Source organism: Danio rerio, chromosome 2 (assembly GCF_049306965.1).
Source record: "Danio rerio strain Tuebingen ecotype United States chromosome 2, GRCz12tu, whole genome shotgun sequence".
Taxonomy (NCBI): Eukaryota; Metazoa; Chordata; class Actinopteri; order Cypriniformes; family Danionidae; genus Danio; species Danio rerio.
The window spans coordinates 46,763,648-46,785,480 of NC_133177.1; the positions used below are offsets into that span (position 1 = coordinate 46,763,648).

The window sequence follows — 21,833 nt, forward strand, 5'->3', positions numbered from 1 at the left end:
ATACAATCGGTCATAAGTCATTCCTCCTGTACTTCTGTTGAATATTTCTACAAAATATACTGTAATCAAAGTGAGATTTCTATACTATTCCCTTTCTACAATTCTTCTGTCTGTCAGTCTTGAACGTTTTATGTTACAACCCTTAAACACTACAGTATTCTCACTCAGATACACATACAGTATACACTCACCGGACACTTTATTAAGTACACCTTACTAGTACTGGGTTGGACCCACTTTTGCCTTCAGAACTCCCTTAATCATTTGTGGCATAGATTTAACAAGGTATTGGAAAATGTTCCTCAGAGATTTTGGTCCATATTGACATGATAGCATCATGCAGTTGCTGCAGATTTGTCGGCTGCACATCCATGATGTGAATCTCCCATTCCATCACATCCCAAAGGTGCTCTATTGGATTGAGAGTTGAAGACTGTGGAGGCCATTTGACTACAGTAAATTCATTGTGATGTTCAAGAAACCAGTCTGAGATGATTTGTGCTTTATGACATGGTGTGTTATCCTGCTGGAAGTAGCCATCAGAAGATGGGTACACTGTGGTTATAAAGGTATGGACATGGTCAGCAACATTACTCAGGTAGTCTGTGGTGTTGACACAATGCTCAATTGGCATTAATGGCCCCAAAGTGTGCAAAGAAAGTATCCCCCACACCATTACACCACCATCACCAGCCTCAACAGTTGATACAAGGCAGTATGGATCCATGCTTTCATGTTGTTGTTGCCAAATTCTGACCCGACCATCCAAATGTTGCAGCAGAGTTCGAGACTCATCAGACCATGCAGCGTTTTTCCATTCTTCTATTGTCCAATTTTGAACCAGCTTGAACCAGCGACCTTCTTACTGTGAAGCGACAACGCTACCTACTGCGCCACGGCATGGCCCCAACAATTATTCAATCAAATGAAATTTACATAATGCTTCATATGTTTTCTAGCTTTTCTTTTTCTAATGTTACATAGTATAGTATCATATTGTTTAATCTCCTTTATAAAATGTCCACAATTTGGCTTAGCTTTGGCCCATTTTTTTTACATGAATATGGTATTTTTCAGGCAACATTATTAGTTGTATAAGAAAATAAATTGTAGGCCTACTTTTTGAATTAATTTCATTTTGTACTAAAGCAAACATGACATTATATAATCCAATTTGTGATAGTGTACCAAATGTCCTTGAAATAAAGTTAGAAACATCAATCCAAAATAATCTTGAGTATACACATAAAAAAAAAACAGATGAGTAACAGATTCTTTAACAATACCACAGAGTTTTCTCTATCCAGTTCAAATCGTTCAAATAACTCTTTTACAGGATACATTCTGTGTAAAATTTTAAAAGATACCTGTACCTGTCTCCAAAATAGAATTATTTAGACATCAAGTCTTCTCCCTAATGTGCCTCAGTGGGAAGAGCCTCACTCCCAAAAGCCCCGCCCACATCTCTCGCTCCTTCAGTTTGTGTTTCCTGTGTGTTTGTGAGGTGTGTGAAGTGCAGCTGCTGAACCACTGAACGAGACCTGCGCACACCTCACACACAGTCCCAGGACTTTCCCACACTTTTATTTCATTTTTTCTGTATTTTTTCATATGCCCTCAGGACTGTTAAAGGGTACTGTAACCCAAGACCATCAGGACAAGTTGATCATATAAACATTTACTTCCTAAACACATAACTCTAGGAAGAGGGTTGGAGAGCATGAGTTAAGGTAAGTAGATTTGATTTATTAATTTATTTTAACGACCTTAAAATCTCTTGACTTTTAAGCAGTCACAGATTATTTAATTATTGATTATGCATAAATCTGTACTTGTCTATGCTTATACAAATTATGTTTATGCAGGCAACTTTTTGCAGTGTAGATCAGATATCAGACTTTTAGATTGATTTGATTTTTATTATGAAATGTAGAATGATATGATAATTAATGTAGGCTATTTGTGTTTGAGTGTTAATCAAAATGTAGGTTAACAGAAGAGGACATGCTTGTTTCCTGGGTCTGCCTTTTCTTTCTCAGTATATTATTTGTTATCAGAGTAAATGATTAACTGTGTCTTTTCATTGTTCTGAGTCAGAGACCTCTCTGTGCCCATCCTTCTTTAAAGCCAACCGACATTTTAGCGCAAAGAATGTTTTATTTCGTAATCAAACAAATGGGTCAAGATTATTCATTAATATATATTGAACTGCCATTCACAGAACATTTTCCATGTGATGCATTTCTGTGTTGTTTTTGATGCCTTATTACTTTCAGATGAAAATGAAGCTGCTGTTATTATCAGCTCTACTTGGATTTGTCTTTTATGTTGGAGCGAAAACAGGTGATACAAGTCATTTAACTCCAACAACACAGCTACTTTTTGGTGCCTTAGGGAACATTCTTTTAATGTTTAGGTGTATTGAATGTATTGCATTGTAAACTGCTTTGGTGAACATATGAAAAAAACGATTATTTTTACAATTATATTAGATATTCTGCAAAAATACATCATTTTTAGTTGCTTTTCTTTAAAACTACACTTTAAGAAGTACACTTTAATCACAAGAAAATGTTGGGGATTTGTTCCCCCCATAGTGAATCTGACTTGTAATGCTTTTGTGTGTTGTGCTCAGACAGTAATCCATGCATTTCTGCAAATGCCAAAACCTGTGGAGAGTGTATTCAGATCGGCCCACAGTGTGTGTGGTGCAAAGATCCTGTAAGTTCTTTCATCCACACTGATTTTCTCCTTGTATGACTGTTGATCAGAGTCTTCCTGGACGATGTGTAGCTCAGCAAGTCTCTTCTTGCATCTAAACAGGATTTCAAACCTTCACGCTGTGATGACATTGAGTCCATGGCGAAAGCTGGCTGCACTGCAGACGGTGTAGAAAACCCTAGAGGAGCGGTCACTATTGACAAGAACAAACCCGTCACAAACCGTAAAACTGATGGAGGACAGAATCTGAGGCCCGATGAAATCACACAGATTCAGCCACAGAAAGTCACGCTGAACCTTCGCTCAGGTACTGGATTTGTCTGAATGTGTTGTGAGATATGAATCAGAAGTTGAATATGTGAGTTCAATATGTGACATTTCTGTCATCATTTACTCAGCCTGTATGGCTTTGTTTATTTCATTGAACACAAAAGGAGAGTTTCTGAGGAATACTGATTATATCTACCAATCTTTTCCACTAAGCCAAAGCATGTAAGGACTGAGAGAACACGTTTGAAAAAAAAAATTACAACAGTATTATAAATGTGATCCATGCAATTACTGCAATACATTTTTTTAATAATGATTTTTTTTTAGGGTTTTTAAACTTTAATGGACAGAATAGTGCAGAGAATTGACAGGAAAAAATTGTTGGGAGCAGAGAGAAGGGAATAGTCGGCAAAACACCTTAAGTCTGAAATCGAACTCTGGTCGCCGTGAGCACCATGGTGCTATATGTCGGCGCTCTTAACCACTAGGTTATTGTGTACGCTGACACATTTTTTTAACTAAATACATCTTACGTTATATTGTTACTAGAGATAGTCATGCAGATTGAGTTGGACCTTTTAAATGAATCAGATGTCCTAGTTCACTGAGGCCGTCTGTGTTTTATAAAAGCATTGTTTGCCATCTCTGGGCATGAGTTGTTTTGAACTGTTGGTAATGACATTAATTGTGATTAAATCTGTTTTTGGGAAATCCGGAATTAATTTACAAGTTAGATTTGATCCTGGAGAGCACGGTGACTCAATGGTTAGCACTGTCACCTCACAGCAAGAAAGTTGCTGCTTTGAGTTAGGGCAAGGCAAGTTGGCATTTCTGTGTGGAGTTTGAATGTTCTCCCTGTGTTCGCGTGGGTTTTCTTAGGTGCTCCGGTTTCCCCCACAATCCAAAGACATGCGCTATAGTTGAGTTGGATGAACTAAATTAGTCGTAGTGTATGTGTGTGATTGAGTGTGTATGGATGTTTCCCAGTGATGGATCGCAGCTGGAGGGGCAGCCACTGCATGAAACATATGCTGGATAAGTTGGCGGTTCACACCGCTGTGGATACCCCAGATTAATAAAAGGACTAAACTGAAAAGAAAATGAATGCATAAATGAATGAATGAATGAATGTGTATGGATGTTTCCCAGTGATGGGTTGCAGCAGTAAGGGCAGCCGCTATGTGAAACATATGCTGGATAAGTTGCTGGTTCACGCTGTGGGGACCCTAGATTAATAAAGGGACTAAGCCGATAAGAAAATGAATGAATGAATGAAATTTGCCGTAGTGTATGAGTGTGTGTGAGTGTGAATGCAAGATTGTATGGGTGTTTCCCAGTACTGGGTTGCGGCTGGAAGGACATCCACTGCATAAAACATATGCTGGAATAGTTGGCGGTTCATTCCGGTGTGGTGACCATTGATAAATAAGGTTCTAAGCCGAAGGAAAATGAACAAATTAATGATTTAATTCTCAAGTTCAATTGGCTGACTCTGAGCGACTGTTATAAGGTCATTGATCATGATGTTTATCAGAGACTCAAGCACGTCATGATTTTGTCAAGTACAATGCGATCCCGGATTAACATCTATGTTGATCCTGGAACATCATTTTTGTTCGAAAATGTAATCCATACCTATTCTCTACCCCTAAACCCAATCATAAATGTAAATTATTCCCAAAATGAGAGGGGAATAACAGTTCGATAACAATCATGTAGACGTGCTTAAACCTAACTGTAAGCCTAAACTTAACATAAACAGTAAATGTATCCCTTAATTCTGATTGGCTGATTGGACTGTTGTTCCAGGATCAACATAGAAGTTAATTCAGAAACATGTCCTACTTGGTGAAATCTGGTTGACGAGTCTCAATGCCTTACTTTACATTTGTTCATCAAACAGATGACTCAAGAATACCTGTAAATTTATTAACAAGTCTAATGGAAAATTCTCCAGATATTTAGTGTTGCTTTTTATTATGAATTCGCCTAATGAATTCAGCAAAGGTATTCAAGTGAAAGTAGCATTTATAGCATCTTTAGTTTAGTCTCTTATCTCGTCTCTTGACAGGAGAAGCACAGAAGTTTACTCTCAAGTTTAAGAGGGCAGAGGATTATCCTATCGATCTGTACTTCCTGATGGACCTCAGTCACTCTATGGTGAGCAATCTGGAAAATGTTAAAAAGCTGGGAACCGAACTCGCCAATGAGATGAAGGACATCACGAAAGACCTGCATATAGGTCAGGAGGACACAAATGCTTACATCCACACCTTCGTATGCTTTTAAAGCTGTTAAATGATCCAATAACTTGTTTGCAGGTTTTGGTTCATTCTTGGAGAAGCTGGTTATGCCTTACATTCTGATGACGCCAAAGTATCTGAAAAACCCCTGTTTTCCAAGCGACTGCACTGCGCCCTTCAGCTACAAAAACGTCCTGAGCTTGACAGACAATCATGGATTGTTTACCCAAGAAGTCAGCAAGCAGAAAACCTCTGGAAACCTGGACGCTCCGGAGGCCGGATTTGATGCAATCATGCAGGCTGCTGTCTGCACGGTGGGTCGAGCTGAACATTCCTCAGATGCCAGAGAACTACGGGCAAAGTCAATACATGTTTGCACATGCCGTTTTATGCTTGCCTGTGAATGGCCTGAGATTTGTTCCAGTAAAGTCATTTTTTCTCATGTAAAATGCTTACACTTTTTTAAGTTGAATGCAAATCTCTAGATAGTATATAAAAGAAATCACCTCAACATCATCTTTATATGCTGTTTTAACAGTAACCTGAGGGTTCTGATTTAACTATCAAAACTATTTGTGTAGTCAACATGTATATGCCAAATCAGAAACACACTTATTATTGGGTTACATGGATACTCACCCTTAGGTCCTAGGAAACAGTAAGCATGAGTTTAGCTACAGCAAAAAAAAAAAAAAAAAACCCTGCCCATATGAAGCTGTGTACTCTGTTTTGATTGTATCTCAGGACGTGATTGGCTGGAGGAATGTCACTCGTCTCCTTGTGTTTTCCACGGATGCTGGATTTCATTTGGCTGGAGATGGAAAGCTTGGTGGCATCGTTCGTCCTAATGATGGGAAATGCCATCTTGACAATAATATGTACACCATGAGCAACTACTTTGTAAGTATAAAATTGATATGGATGGATGGATGGATGGATGGATGGATAGAGATGGTGTGCCATGAAAATATATCACCCACACCATAACCCCACCAGCAATGTGTAACTTGTGAAAAATGTGTAACTTGTGAAAAAGAGAACGATGGATCCATGCTTTTATGTTGTTTATGGCAGTTTCTCAATACCATCCCAACGTTGCATACACCAAGGCTTGTTATACAATGCACCCTTTGTTTAGTAAGTCTGTGCGAATAATAGACTCTCCTGTTGTGGTACCAGGTGTGAGCTTCTGATACTGTAGCTCATCTTCTTCAAGGTTCATTATGAAAACTCAATTGCAGACCTTGGTTATTTGAGGTGAAGCTGGGCGATATGGCAAAAATGCAATCTCGATGATTTTCCATATTGAACGATAACAATATATATTTCGATATCAGCTGTTAATGCTTTCAGATTTAAGAGTACCCCAACAATGACTGAAGCCACAAAAATGAGAAGGTCCTTTAAATAGCTTTACCTATTTTGGGTGGCCAATAATTTTGGCTACTGAAAATTAGGTGCATCTCTAATATCAACACACTTTTAGTTTCCAATTGTTGCACTTTTCTGCTGTGGGATTGGCTCTTAGATCATTATAGAGTAAAAAAGTCCAGAGAACATTGTTATCGACACATTTTATCGCGATTTGATATCATATCATTTATTGGCTCAGCCCTAACTTGAGGTTATTTGATTATTATAACTGTAGACTTTCTATCAGCTCAAACCAGTCTGGCCATTATATTTTACTTTTAGCATCACCAAAGCATTTCGCCATTTACTGTAAGCCCTAGAAATGGTTGCATGTAAAAATCCCAGGGGATCCCAGACAAGGCAAGGCCATCTTATATATATATAAAAGAGACATAATGGTGTGATCTGTCAGATGTAGCACATTGCTTATTCAGTATAGGCACAGCTAAACAGATGTGTTTTCAGTCTCGATTTGAAAGTGTCTAATGTTGGAGCACATCTGATCATTTCTGGAAGCTGATTCCAGCAGTGGGGGGCATAGTAGCTGAAAGCCGATTCACCCTGCTTTGACTGAACTCTTGAAATTTCTTATTTATTTGATCCCAAAGATCTAAGTGATCTGTTAGGTTTGTGTTCAGTGTGCATATCTGTAATTTATTAAGGTCCTAGGCCATTTAGTGATTTATAGACAGGTGTGATGTGCTATGATTTTCTGGCTCTGATCAGAATCCTGGCCGCAGCGTTTTAGATGTGCTGCAACTGTCTGACTGTCTTTTTTGGAAGGCCAGTGAGGAAGTGGTTTAAGTAATCCACCCTGCTGGTGATAAAAGCATGAACAAGATCAGCAGTTTTTGAAATACTCAGACTAAACTGCCATGTCAGTTTATCTAAATCACTTTGTTCCCCATTGTGAGGCTCAGTTTGAACTTCACTAGATCATGTTAATCATGTCTACAAGCCTAAATGCAGTGAGTCGCCGCCATGTTTATTGGCTGATTAGATATGTGCAATAATGAGCAGCTGATCTTTATAAGGTGACCGGTGACTGTAAATCAGAGTGTTCTTACATTCTTTTCTTTTTTCTTTTTGTTAAAAGGACTACCCCACCATCTCTCAGCTGGTAGACACACTGAGTGGCAACAATATTCAGACTATCTTTGCTGTGACTGAAGAAATCCGGGAGATTTATCAGGTCTGTACATCACAATCATATATTAAATCTTTGTTATACTTAAACTCAACCACATTTATTGAGGTGACGCCAGGATGAAGTTGAAAGTAGATGGCCTTATCCACCATATTTTCCATCTAAGAATTGGAATGGCAATTTGTGGCAGGGGCATACTCGCGTCAAGCTCCCTAAACTGTTCTGAAATGCAGTTATGCAGAGCAGTATTATACCTATATAATATTAAACAACTAAATATCATTCCTTCTGTTATTTTCTTTTTCTGAACTGACATTTTGAAAATCTTGCAAAATGACACAATGAACTGTATTGGTCTGAATGGTCAATTGTCGTTGATTATAAGTCAGAAATTACCATAAAAAGAGAATTTAAAGTTAATTGTTTAATTGCAACTTAATTGTTTTATGTTCAATCAACTTAAATTTATTAAAACAAAGTAAATTATGTTATTTGCTAGTTTCAGCTCGCTGCAAGTGTCATTTTAATGTTTTGCACCACGCTGTTTAAATAGCAAATGCATTTGCTCTCATGGTGAAAGTAAAGGTCGATTGGAGGAGGCTCATCTCTCATTCTCGCACTGCAGATGGTCTGTTTGACTGTTTTCTCGCTAGTGAAGCGTTCAGTTTTTACACTTACAAAGTCCGCCATGTAAATAGCAAATGCTACGCAAACGCAACTGACTCTTAAAGAGAATGAGAAATGAGACTCTGATTGGTTTATTCTCAAAACACACCCAGAACCTATTAAGAGAATAAGGTCAACACTTAGACCATGCACCGTGGCGCAGAGCGTATTTTTCCGTCACTAAAATAGCAAAAGTGGATTCAGATGCGCCCTTAATGCTTTTGTGCCCTGCACTTCAGACTTTGTGTGTAGATCGTTAAAATAGAGCTCCTGAACATGATTACGATTAATGAACGATTGTTTATTGAAAATCAACATTAAATAACTAACATTAAAACACGCATTGTCTAAAACAAACAGTCACCTTTTTCTAAGCATATATTTGTGTGGATGCAATAAGTTTTGTGCACAGACAGAGGATATCGAAACCAGCCGAATTCGAGCACAGATAAACACTGTAAGAGTTCACAAGACTGATTTCTCATGAAATTGGTCTTACTTCATACATATAGCCTAAAAATAAAGTCAAATTAGATGCAAAGTTTGACCTAAAGTATGCTGAAATAGCTAATCAGGTTACAATATACTAAATAGCCTATCCCACAAACCAATGAAAACATACATACATTTTATTAATAAATAGGATATAATTGAAATAAATAGGTGAAGCAGTGGCGCAGTAGGTAGTGCTGTTGCCTCACAGCAAGAAAGTTGGATCGCTGGTTCGATCCTCGGCTCAGTTGGCGGTTCTATGTGGAGTTTGCATGTTCTCCCTGCGTTCGCGTGGGTTTCCTCCGGGTGCGCTGGTTTCCCCCAGAGTCCAAAGACATGTGGCACAGGTGAATTGGGTAGGCTAAATTGTCTGTAGTATGAGTGTGTGTGAATGAGTGTTTGTTGATGTTTCCCAGAGATGGGTTGCGACTGGAAGGCTATCCACTGCGTAAAAACGTGCTGGGCAAGTTGGCGGCTCATTCCGCTGTGGCGACCCCAGATTAATAAAGGGACTAAGCCAACAAGAAAATGAATGAATAATTGAAATAAATACACATATTTTTTTCACTGAAGCATGTATTACACAAGCTAACATTTCGAAAACGTTGACCCCATCAATCGTCAATGTATAATTCGCACACTGACTTCACTCATGACATTTCTCATTAAAATAACGTCACAGAGATCAGATCTGGCTGCAAAGTGCTGAACATTTTTGAGTTCAGCGGGGTGACATGTGCTTCAGTGGGGAAAGTAATAAATAAAATCGACCTGGAAAAATTCGATTTATTACAGATTCTGAATGCCGATTTCGAATAATCATCCGTCCCTAAATTAAAGTTTCAGCTTTGGTACAGTTTACTGTAGTATAAATGTCACTGTTGAAGTTCAGTTCATGTCAGATCTGTGTAATGCTGAAGGCACTGATCGCCTGAAGAGCAACTCTACAGAGCAACAATATTTAGTATTCTACTATAGTATTGTTATTTGATGAAACCTCAGTCATTGTGGTTAAGCTGTTGCATTTTCTACTTCTACTAACTTCTTATAATACAAGCCTCAGGTTTAACTCCTAGGTAGTAGTCTGTATTGACTCCTAGAGCAAATGAATGTGTGTGTGCAACAGGAGCTGTCTGCCCTTATCCCAAAATCAGCTGTGGGGATACTGTCTACCAGCTCTTCCAATGTCATCAAGCTCATCATCGATGCTTATAATGTGAGTTAAAGTTATGTATCAGATGTCTCTGTCTAAAAGTAATGCTTCTCTGTGGTCAGCTCTAGTTTCCTTCTGTGTCTGACGGAAAAGAAACTGAAACCACAGTTTCTCTTTTTTTGCTTACAGTATATTTTACTTTACAGGCAGTTCCCACGCATAGGGGTTGTTTATAATCTTAAATATTCACTCAGACATTTTAATGATCAGAAATGGGTAAGAGGCTTATTGCTCAGCTGGATTAACAATTCTGTGACTAGTCATAAATTTAAAGGGACAGTTTTCACAACAACAACAACAACAAAAAACATAATTTACTCATTCCTCTGTATTTCAAAATATCTTTTCCATCATACAGAATAAAGTAATAGTAATACTGGCTTTAGAACAACATGATGGCATCAAAGAAATTATTACTATGCCTTTAAATGTTGCATTTGAATGAACTCTTGATATTTGCCCAGCACTAATATGCTCTTTGTGTTTAATTCCGTGCATTAGTCTCTGTCCTCTGAGGTGATTCTGGAGAACAGCAAGCTACCTGATGGTGTGTCCATCTCTTACGTCTCCCACTGCAAGAACGGAGTGAGTGGAACAGGAGATAATGGGAGAAAGTGCTCCAACATCTCCATTGGGGACGAGGTGAGAGAGGGAACTTGTCTGTGCTTGTTGAGTGACTCCATTTATGTAACTGCAGCTTAAGCTTAACCCACAAGACAGAAGCTAGTCACGTTTGTTTCTCCTGTAAGATTGCACAGTTCAAGCGCATGCCTATTTATCAGTGCTCTTCTTGTTTAAATAGTTCCCATTAAAACTATCGCAGATGCTGAGATGAATTTCATCGTATTGAGTATAGCTGAGAGCTTTAATTTTGACAAGCAGAAGAGCAACACTCAATTAAACGGAAAGAAAAATATGTGTAATTAAATGACTTCCAACCTGCTTTCTATGTTATACACTTTTTAAAATATGGTAAGACAACATCTACTGTGGCGACGCAGTGTTCAAGCTTCGGCTGGGTCAGTTGGCGTTTCTGTGTTGAGTTTGGATGTACATGCGGTACAGGTGAATTGGGTAGGCTAAATTGTCCATAGTGTATGAATGTGCGTGTGTGTGGATGTTTCCCAGAAATGGGTTGCAGCTGGAAGAACATCCGCTGCATAAAAACATGCTGGATAAGTTGGCGGTTCATTCTGCTGTGGCGACCCCGGATTAATAAAGGGACTAAGCCGTAAAGAAAATGAATGAATGAATGATCTTCTGCACTGATTTAGTGCATTTAAACTGACAGTGTCTTTTGTGTAACTTGCAGGTTTTTAGATGAAATACTAAACCAGCACATTGTGAAAATGCAGTTTTGGTATTAACTGGCAGCTTTGATTGACAGAAATGCGCTGTAAAAAAAATTTAAATAGTATGATTCGGCATATTTCTGTCTGTGTATTTTGAAACTTACAATCTGCCAAAAACGTAGAGCAAAAAAAAACTTGGAAAAATCTAAAGTTTGAAGTTACTACTATATCTTACTTAAAGTCTACACTACCTGACAAAAGTCTTGTTGTCAATCCCAGTTGTAAGAGGAACAAACAATAACTTGACTTCTAGTTGATTATTTGGAAAAGTGGCAGAAGGTAGATTTTTCTGAAGAATCATCTGTTGTGCTGCATCCCAATCATCATAATACTGCAGAAGACCTAATGGAACCTGCATTGACTCAAGACTCTCACAGAAATCAGTCAAGTTTGGTAAAGGAAAAATCATGGTTTGGGGTTACATTCCGTATGGGGACGTGTGAGAAATCTGCAGAGTGGACTGCAACATCAACAGCCTAGAGAGATATCAAGACATTTGTGCTGCCCATTACAGTACAAACTACAGTAGAGGGCAAATTCTTCATCAGGATAGCACTCCTTCTCATACTTCAGCCTCCACATCAAAGTTCCTGAAAGCAAAGAAGGTCAAGGTGCTCCAGGATTGGCCAGCCCAGTCACCAAATATGAACATTATTGAGCATGTCTGGGGTAAGATAAAGAAGGAGGCATTGAAGATGAGTCCAAGGACTCTTGATAAACTCTTGGAGTCCTGCAAGAACGCTTTCTTTGCCATTCCAGATGACTTTATTAATCAGTTATTAGAGTCATTGCAGAGATGTATGGATGCAGTCCTCCAAGCTTATGGGAGTCATACACAATATTAATTCTTTTTCCACTGTAGCATGACTTTATATTCTATACTGAACATTATTTCTGTTAAGTGACAAGACTTTTGATCATGTTTTATGCTAGACATACAGAATAAAGGGCATGCTAGACTTCACCGGTAAGGCTAAATGGAATGCCTGGGATGCCAAGAAAGGAACTAGTAAGGAGGATGCTGTGAAAGCGTACATCGCTAAAGTCGAGGAGCTGAAGGGGAAATACGGCATCTAACAGACACCCATATGATGGCCAGCATGCTTTTACCTGTACTGTTCTCCCAATAACGCCTTAAGGCCTGCAGTGTCGCTCACACAAGACTGTAATCGGTGTGTGAGAAAACTGGCACTGACCAAGAGAAAACCGTCCACAATGTAGTGAAAAGAATAAATACTTTTGTATGCGCTGCCATAATATTCACCTTTACAATAAACATGTGTTTACTTCTCTCCTGTTAACACTGAAGAAAGAAAAACATGTTGTGTTGCCCTTAAGAAATTTTGTATTTGTATCTGAGACCCTTGTTTTTGGTAAAATAAGTGTAATCTAGAGGCCTTTGTCTTTCATATTAGCCACTTCTGACACCAAATGATCAACTAGAAGTCAAGTTATTATTTGTTGTTCCTAAAACTTGGAAAGACTTTTATCAGGTAGTGTATTTACATGGAAAAAAATCTGATGTGTTATTATAGATCATATTAAATGGCACTGAAATAATAATAAAAAAAAAAACAATTAAAACATTTTTCTAGTACAATACTAAATACTGGTAAAATTACTAATATTTGAATTGATTTTGTTTAAAACATATAATCCTATTTAATCCTATAAACTTTTTGTCCCGTTTCTCATATTGTACTATATGTGGATTGAAGCTATTACTTTATAACCATTATATTTACTACAGTATGTGTTAAGAACTTTCTATTGTAATATATTATAGCTATACTTGTGAGAATGACATTGTTTTTATAGTGCACCTCTGTTTTAGTGAATGTAATGTGCAGAAGTTTTTGGTTGTGGTTTTATAATATGCAATGAGGCATTAGCATTTTATTTTATTTCCAATATTTTTCTTGCATTTTTTCCAGATATTATACAAACTTACAAATGTATATGAAAAATAGAAGTCCTATCAGCAAAGAGATGACATGAAATACATAGCAATAAAAACAAGAAATCTGTAGAACTCTTAAAACAAACTTACACTTTTCTACCCCCTTCTATGCACCATCCCTCCCATCTCCCACCCCTCCCTATTTCCTGAGGCCTTCAATAAGTATGTAACGGTGAATCAAGACGCTGATAAATAAATAAGACATTTAAAAATTATAAATAAAATAAATAAAAATAAGTATATGGGTAAATACAGAGGATGAAAATGTAAAATAAAAACTAGAAGTCTCTCTTTCTCCCTTTCGAAATTCTAGTCAGCAGTTCCTGAAATGTTAAGGTTCTCAATGACTGATAGTATGGGACTCCATGTTTTGTTAAAGGAGTTCAGTGATCCTTTAAAACAATGTCTCAGTTTCTCAAGATAGATGCAATTAAGAACCTCTTTAATCCAGTGTTCTGATGATGGAGGGGACACATGTTTCCATTTGAGGAGAATTGCGCACCTGGCGAGCAAAGTGGTAAAGGCAATGACGCAGCGTGATGTTTGTGTAGTTGGGGTTGGAAGATAACCAAAAAGGGCAGTCAGAGGGTCAGGAGTGATGATTATATTAAGAGCTTGAGAAAGAATTTAAAAAATATTAGACCAATAGGTTGTTAATTTTGAACATGACCAAAACATGTGAAGGTAATCGGCCGGTGACTGCTTACATCTGTTACAGGCATCACTTCTGTCTGGAAATATTCTAGAAATTTTGGCATTAGTGAAATTGGTCCTATGAAGTACTTTACATTGTAGTAGGCCGTGTCTGGCACAAATAGATGAAGAGTGAAGTAAACTAAGAATGTCTTTCCATTGGTCCTCAGAAATGCATTAGCATTTTATGAAGTGTCACAAATATAAACCCCTTCTCCATGTACACGATGCACATAAATTATATGCAACTGTAAACACTGTGTTATCATTATATGTGCCTCACAGGTGTTGTTTGATATAGAAATCACGGCTAAAGGCTGTCCGTCTAAAGGTAAACCAGAGACCATAAAGATCAAGCCGCTGGGGTTCAGCGAGGAGGTGGAGATCCTCCTCAACTACATCTGTGAATGTGAGTGTCACAAAGACGGGATCAAAAATAGTCCCAAGTGTAGCGGAGGACAGGGAACGCTGGAGTGTGGAGTCTGCAGGTCTGAGAAGCTGTCAGTCTCTCTCCTACATAAATGAAGACATGACAAACTTTCTGATTGACTGTTTTCTCTCTCATATCAGGTGTAATGAAGGTCGATTAGGCAGATTATGTGAGTGTAGCCATGATGAGGTGCTGGCGGATGATCTGGATGCAAACTGCCGTATGAATAATGGCACAGAAGTCTGCAGCAACAATGGAGAATGTGTCTGTGGAACCTGTGAATGTAAGAAAAGAGACAACCCAGAGGAGAGATACAGCGGAGAGTTCTGCGAGTGCGACAACTTCAGCTGCGACCGCTCAAACAACAAGCTCTGTGGAGGTAGGGCTCGTTGGGCGATTAATGCTGGTCTGGGATAGGTGAATATAAGAAAATTTTACTTGTTGGATAAGTTACCTAAATAATCAACCTTGTGGTGCACCTTAAATTTTTTTTTATTAAATAAAGACACTTAAGTTGATTTGGCTACATTTAAAACAGCACAATTTTAGTTTAAAGCTAGGAATAAACTACTTTCAAAATGCATACAAAAGTTTTTTGAGAAAAGACAAGGGGGATATAATCTGAGAAAAGAACAACATTTTAGGAGGTTAAAAAAAACAAGGACAACTTTAAAAAGTTTGTGTATGTCTGTCTGTGGTGTAAAACTATAGAACAGTCTAGTCAGACTCTCGAACAATGTCAGGATATTAATCAATTTAAAAAGTTGTATAAATATATATTATTAAAGGAATATAATGATGAAGGTAATTAAAAAAAGGATAAAAAGAGAAAGTTATGATGACATTTTAATTCATGGCTATTTGCAGTACTGTGTTTTTTTTTCTCTGGGTCTATGTTACAAAATGTAAAGGTACAAATGGAATCAAATATAATTTGTCAAAGATGCCAAAATGATGAAATATGTTTCATGTAAAAAGAAGAGATAAGTAAAAGAAGAAATAAGTTGAAGTAATAGACGATTGATGAATGTGTTGATGGAGTGGTGAAATAATAAGCTTGTGCTTCATCCCACTTGATTTTGGAACATGTTGAAATTTATTTTTTGTAAATAATATTTTATGTATGATATTTTTATTCGGAAATAAATCAAATCAAATTTGAGCTAGAATTATTCAGATTATTAGTGAATGCTCAGTTCTAATTCATATTGAATTTGGTTCTGTATTCTGTCACATACACAGTATGATATGCAGTGAAATGCTTACACAACCGCTCAAAACCTTAAAAATAACAATACCAAAAATAACAATAAACAACAGTAATAATCTAAAGTTTGGCAAATAGAAGTTATGCAATAGAAAATAAAATCAGATAAAACTATTTAAAGACTTTCAAATTTATGGAACAAAATCAATGCCAAAAGTATTGAAATAAAAAGCTTGTCGAATAGCACTAACCAAAAAAAAATAATACATTGAATTAACAACTGCTTGCATTTTAATGACTTGAATTGCCAGAGTTTGTAATTTTAGGTCCTGAAATTTAACATATCTGTTTATTTAAGCTGAGGATATTTCGATTCTACACATTTTCATACATAATTTCAATATTTCATATTCAACTTCCAGATTTCACTTCCAAAATATTCAGTTTAAATGTTTAAAAATATGAAGTATAATATTCAAAAGGCAAATTTCTGTTCATTTTATTTCAGTTCAAAAATTCGCTTCCATAAATTCAGTGGCTAAAATTCAACTGTTAAAATTTGACATAACATCTGGGAGCTGCAGGAAAAGCAATATATTGCAGATAGCAGTTTCGATAGATTGCATATAAAAAAATTTTGATAATTTTATAAAAAGTATACTAATTTTTTAATAAAAATTGTATAATTAATACAGAACTTAACAGGGAGGCAGTGTAAGGAGGATAAAATTGGGGTGATATAATCATATTTTGTAGGCCTGGTAAGAACTCTGGCAACTGCATTTAATACCAGCTGAAGTTTCTTAATAGAGGATGTTGGGCAACCAGAGAACAGAGCATTACAGTAATCCAGCCTAGAAGTCGTAAAGGCATGAACTAGCTTTTCTGCATGGATAGCATATTTCGTAACTCAGCAATATTTCTCAGATGAAAAAAGACGGTTATTGTGACATGGGATATATGATTGTCAAAAGTTAAATTGCTGTCTAATATAACACCCAGATCTTTTACAGTAGAGCTAATACTAACTTTACTAATACTAAATGTTTGTCAATGTATAGTGCTGTGGCAAAGTGTAATTCAAGATTGATTTAAGGTTTTCAAAATGTATTGCTATTCTTTCTTGAATCTAAATGGAGCGTAGTTTTAACACCAGATGGTGCTCTTGGCTAGTTTTTAATCGTACATTCAAAAGATCGCTATGAAGAGCCCTTGTATGTTTGGCTGAGCGATAATTTTTTTAATGTTACAAGATTAATGTAAACAGCTCACAAAGAACACTCTTGTAATTAGCTTGAAACTTTTCTAACTTTATTAATGATCAATTTAACTTTGAGTGGTATGTGTAAGGAATTGGATGAAAGCAAAGTATGACTGTTTTTGAAGGACACATTGCCATCTACTGTTAAAAACTAGATTTAAGTATCTTTAGATTTACCAGAACAAACAGATTAAGTAAAAAAAAAAAAACTTTAGTAGTGAATGAAGTGTCCTTTTCTCCACAGGTCATGGCCGATGCGAATGTAAGAAGTGTATCTGTGATGCTAACTACACCGGCAGTGCTTGTGACTGCCCTCTCGACACCGCAACTTGTCTGGCCAGTACCAATGAGATCTGCAATGGTCGTGGCAAATGCGAATGTGGCGTGTGTAAATGTGATGAGAATTATGAGGGTCCGACTTGTGAAATCTGCCCAACCTGCCCAAGAATTTGCACCGAACGCAAGTGAGTTTCTGGCAGATCCTTTACTAATGAGGTTAGGCTAACACGGCTAACCCAGTTTTGCATCTGAGAACTTTTTTTTCTCCTACTTTGGGCTGTTTCAAAGCTATGTGTCAAATTAATGAATCAATTAAATCTTAGCTAACAGTCCTAAATAAATTCCTCTGTGTTTTGCCTCAAAGGGATTGTGTGGAGTGCAGACATTTTGGTACAGGCAGCAAGCAAAAGACATGTGAGGAGGACTGCAAATCTTACAGCATAAAGAAGGTGAAGACTAAGGAGGATCTTCCTCCGCCTAACATTAATCACTGCAAAGAGCGAGATGTTGATGACTGCTGGATCTTTTTTACTTCTTCTATCGAGAAAGATGGCAGCATTCAGGTCTATGTGGCTGAAAACAGGGGTAAATAAACAAGGGACATTAGCAATTAGCAAACAATCCTACATTTTGTCTTGTTTGATTTCTTTCAGTCAGACATATTAGTTTGAAATTATTCTTTGTTTCTGTGTTGACAGAGTGTCCCTCTGGCCCTGACATCATCCCCATTGTAGCAGGTGTGGTTGCAGGAATCGTACTGATTGGCTTAGCCCTTCTGCTCATCTGGAAGCTGCTCATGGTAATTCATGACCGCAGAGAGTTTGACAAATTTGAGAAAGAGAAAAATAATGCCAAGTGGGATACGGTATGTGTCTTTATTAATATATATTTTTGTATAATACAAAAGTTATATTAATTTGGTGGGTTCGTCTTATAGGAGCAATACTGGGATAACAATGTATTTTTTTCTGTTTAGGGCGAGAACCCCATCTACAAGAGCGCTGTAACAACTGTGGTGAATCCCAGATATGAGGGAAAGTGATGGGTCTTCAGGATAACTAACGGGAATTGTTCGCAACAAATACGAGTAGGGTCTGTCAAAACGAGCGTAACATGAAGGGGGTGTAGTAGAGGCATAACTTGAAGTTACAGTATCAAGACCCACATGTCAAAACTATGTTGTCAGGAAAATGGCACTGAACCCATCAAAATTATTAATGTCTACACCTTCCCCAACTCTAAACCCAACCGTCACAGTTATTAACACTTACACCTTTCCCAACTCTAAACACAACCATCACAGTTATTAATGCTTACACCTTCCCCAACCCTAAACCCAATTGTCACAGATATTAACAACTACACCTTCCCCAATCTTAAACCCAACCGTCACAATTTTTAACGTCTACTCCTTCCCCAACCATCACAGTTATTAACGTCTAGACCTTCCTTAACCCTAAACACAACAATCACCGTTATTGACGTCTACACATGCTCCACTATGCACGTACAGCTGTAAGTTGCGTAGGCTTTTATACATGACATGCTCAGTATTGTACTCTTAATTGCAACCGCAAGGGGCGACGCTGAGTTGGCTAACTTTCATGACAAAACAAACAAAGAAGTCAGCGAGTGGAGTTGCAAAATGAATTAATATAATAATGTAATTTGGAGAAAATGCATGAAAACATTTGCTGAAAATGTTCTCTGGGAAGTATTTTCAACATCTTGCCAACAACATCTTGTTGTGACATCTTGCATAGTTCAATGGGATCTGGATAACTGGAAGTTACGCCTCTACTACAAGTTATGCCCCTGTCATGTTACACTACTGTCTTGCAGTGCGTAGACAGATACACTTGACAAATAGAGCACCACAAACTGTATTTAAAGGCATAGTTCACACAAAAAATTTAAATTGTCATCATTTACCCACTTATGACCAACTAGTTTTGGGCTACATTTACATGACAGTAGCTACGTTTCCATCCACCTATTGTTATGCTCATTTCAGATACGCGCATAAAAAAATCAGTTGATGGAAATGCCAAGATGCACATAAATTTTGAAAATGCGCATAAAAAACGCATGCGCATAACTGAGTAGGATAAACTTTTATTTGATAAGAAAAGATGCGCATAAACTACGATGGAAACAATTTTACCGAACAAATTCCAGTATGTGCATTAAAACAGTCATGTGATTATTGTTATAAGAGATCATGTGATGATAAAAATGTGTTTAAATGGACAAATCAGCAGGCTTCAAACGCCATCACGTGTTCATTGCGTGTCGACATCGTCTTCTAAGGCGCAAGTCATTTATTAAATAAAGAAAAGATTCACGCAGCTTCTCCTGCCTCAGCAAATGTCGTTTTTACTGTTGATATTTGCTGCCAGTTAATCAGGAAGTGACAATTTTGTTCTCTTTGACGCATTGGATGGAAACGCTGCTTCATTCGCACGTCTTTTATGCAATATTCCAATTTTGCGCATAAAGTTAGTTTGCATTTTTGAATGGAAACATAGCTAGTGATCTAGCCAAAACCTGATAAGTTTTTCTCTTATCTTTTAAAAAGCTTCCTCGAACGCAGCCAAAAACACTGTATTCTGTGCTGTTGGTAGCGCTGCGCTAATTTGTATGTAGAATTTGTTGTATGTGCGAGATGCGTCACTGCTGTTGGTTGTAATGCACTCTCAGAAAAAAAGGTACACAGTGGTACAAATAATGTTCCTTGAGGGCCAGTTTTGTACCTTTGTAAAAGTTGTACCTTATAATAAGTGTTGGACAACTCCTTCTTTATTACAATATCTATGAAAATAAATATTACTGGAAAGGCAAAGTGATTTATGAATAATTTCCATATTAAAACATGAATCATCATTTAAAAGCATATGTTTAAAGAAACTCATAAACAATAATTATTAAGGTCTTTAATGCAATAATACAAAACAACTGGTAAAACATTTGTATCTTTGAAGGTACATTTTGGTTTCCCATGGTATAAATCATGTTCTTAAAGGTACAAACTGCAATGGTACAAATTTGTTTCTTTGTCTTAAGGTACAATTCTGTTCCATAAAACGGTACTGCCCCAGTGACAAGGGTTTGTACCTTCTTTGGTACAACATTGTACCATTTTTTTCTGAGAGTGTGTGAAGTAAATCCACACTTTGCTTATAAAGATATAGCAGCAACACTACCGCATACTTTGTTATTCTTTTACACCTCCCTCAACAAATATGTCATGATTGTTGTTACAACTGCCTCAGTGTGTGTGTTTGGAGCTTTGTAGATTTGCAATTTCCATTTTTATCATAAAATACATCCCCATTTGCTAGTATCTGTCTTTCCTACTGAGGGTGAACGAACCCTTAATACATTTACAAATAAATCTACTCCAAATGTTTTGTCTCTCGAGCATCCGCTTCTAGCTTTAGCCTGCTAGCATCACTAGCCAGCTAAAGCTACCGGCTTCTTTTACTTACTGTTTCACTTAATGTATTCGCTCTTCACTCTGTACGTTGTCACTTGTGTGCCTATCCTTGTGTTTATCCTTCCCAAAGCCTTACGTTTTCTGGTTATTACATGGATATGACAATAGCAGTGTTTTCAAAAATTTTATCCAATTTTTTGATTCATGCATTTTCACTCCTAAAATTGCTGCTGTGTAAAAGAACAGACAAAACACACTAAAAAATGTTCTGTTTATAAGCAAAAACATTGTGTAAATGACCCCTTAGCTTCTTTCATATGTTGAACAGACTAGAAGATATACTGAGGAATGTTTTAAACTGGTAACCATTGACATAGCATTTATTTTTTTGTACTATGGATGTCAATGGTTACAGTTTTTGAACATTCTTCAAAATATCAGATTTTGTATTCAACAAATTATGACAGATCTTTGATTTTTGGGTTAACTATCCCTTTAATATAGTTTAAGGTTAGACCAAAATGATCACTCAGATGTCAACAATTGTATCCTGCATTTTAATATTACAGAAAGCTACTTATTTAGCATTTTACCATCTGTTTTAGCAGAAATCTCCCCACTCATGTCTGCTACCCAAGAAAAATTATTTTTGGGTCACAATCTACCAGATCTCATTCAAAAGCTGGTTTCCCATTGCTTAATTATCATTTTCTGTTTTGACCCAAAAATAAATTTATTCATTCATTTTCCTTCAGCTTTTATTTTTTTTAGCGGTCGCCACAGAGGAATCAACCGCCCTGTTTTCTAATGTTTATATGTAAATATTAAACTCTCCTGTGAAATTATGGTATTCTCGAGCCAGAGCACAAGAAGACACAACATGGTTCACCGATGATTATTATTTTTAAATACTTTTGGTAAAGCCAATAAAACAGTGTGGGGTTTAACCAGACAGTGTGGGTGAGTTCTTTCTTATGTGAAACTCAATGGTTGTATTTGGTGAAAGCACTCATAATCTTTTCATAGTATTTCATTATATCTCTAAGTTAT

At 37.0% G+C, this 21,833-nt stretch overlaps 1 protein-coding gene across 2 annotated transcripts; it reads left to right on the forward strand.

Annotated features, from left to right (window-relative positions):
• The first annotated feature begins 1,499 nt into the window (after positions 1-1,499).
• itgb1b.1 (integrin, beta 1b.1) lies at positions 1,500-21,730 on the forward strand. Of its 2 annotated transcripts, XM_005171390.6 has the most exons (16): positions 1,500-1,730; positions 2,277-2,343; positions 2,636-2,721; positions 2,824-3,028; positions 5,063-5,233; positions 5,313-5,548; positions 5,979-6,134; positions 7,744-7,839; positions 10,079-10,168; positions 10,667-10,807; positions 14,456-14,658; positions 14,741-14,979; positions 17,313-17,532; positions 17,712-17,932; positions 18,046-18,212; positions 18,324-21,730. In XM_005171390.6, exons 2-16 carry the CDS (start codon positions 2,277-2,279, stop codon positions 18,387-18,389), a joined length of 2,364 nt encoding a protein of 787 aa, XP_005171447.1. In that variant the 5' UTR covers positions 1,500-1,730; the 3' UTR covers positions 18,390-21,730.
• The last annotated feature ends 103 nt before the right edge of the window (positions 21,731-21,833 follow it).

Bases quoted from the DNA above. Each gene is read 5' to 3' on its own strand.
- itgb1b.1 (XM_005171390.6), top strand. From the start codon at position 2,277: ATGAAAATGAAGCTGCTGTTATTATCAGCTCTACTTGGATTTGTCTTT. The intron at 14,659-14,740 runs GTCTGAGAAGCT...CTCTCATATCAG, and splicing joins CTGGAGTGTGGAGTCTGCAG to GTGTAATGAAGGTCGATTAG. The intron at 17,533-17,711 runs GTGAGTTTCTGG...TTTGCCTCAAAG, and splicing joins AGAATTTGCACCGAACGCAA to GGATTGTGTGGAGTGCAGAC.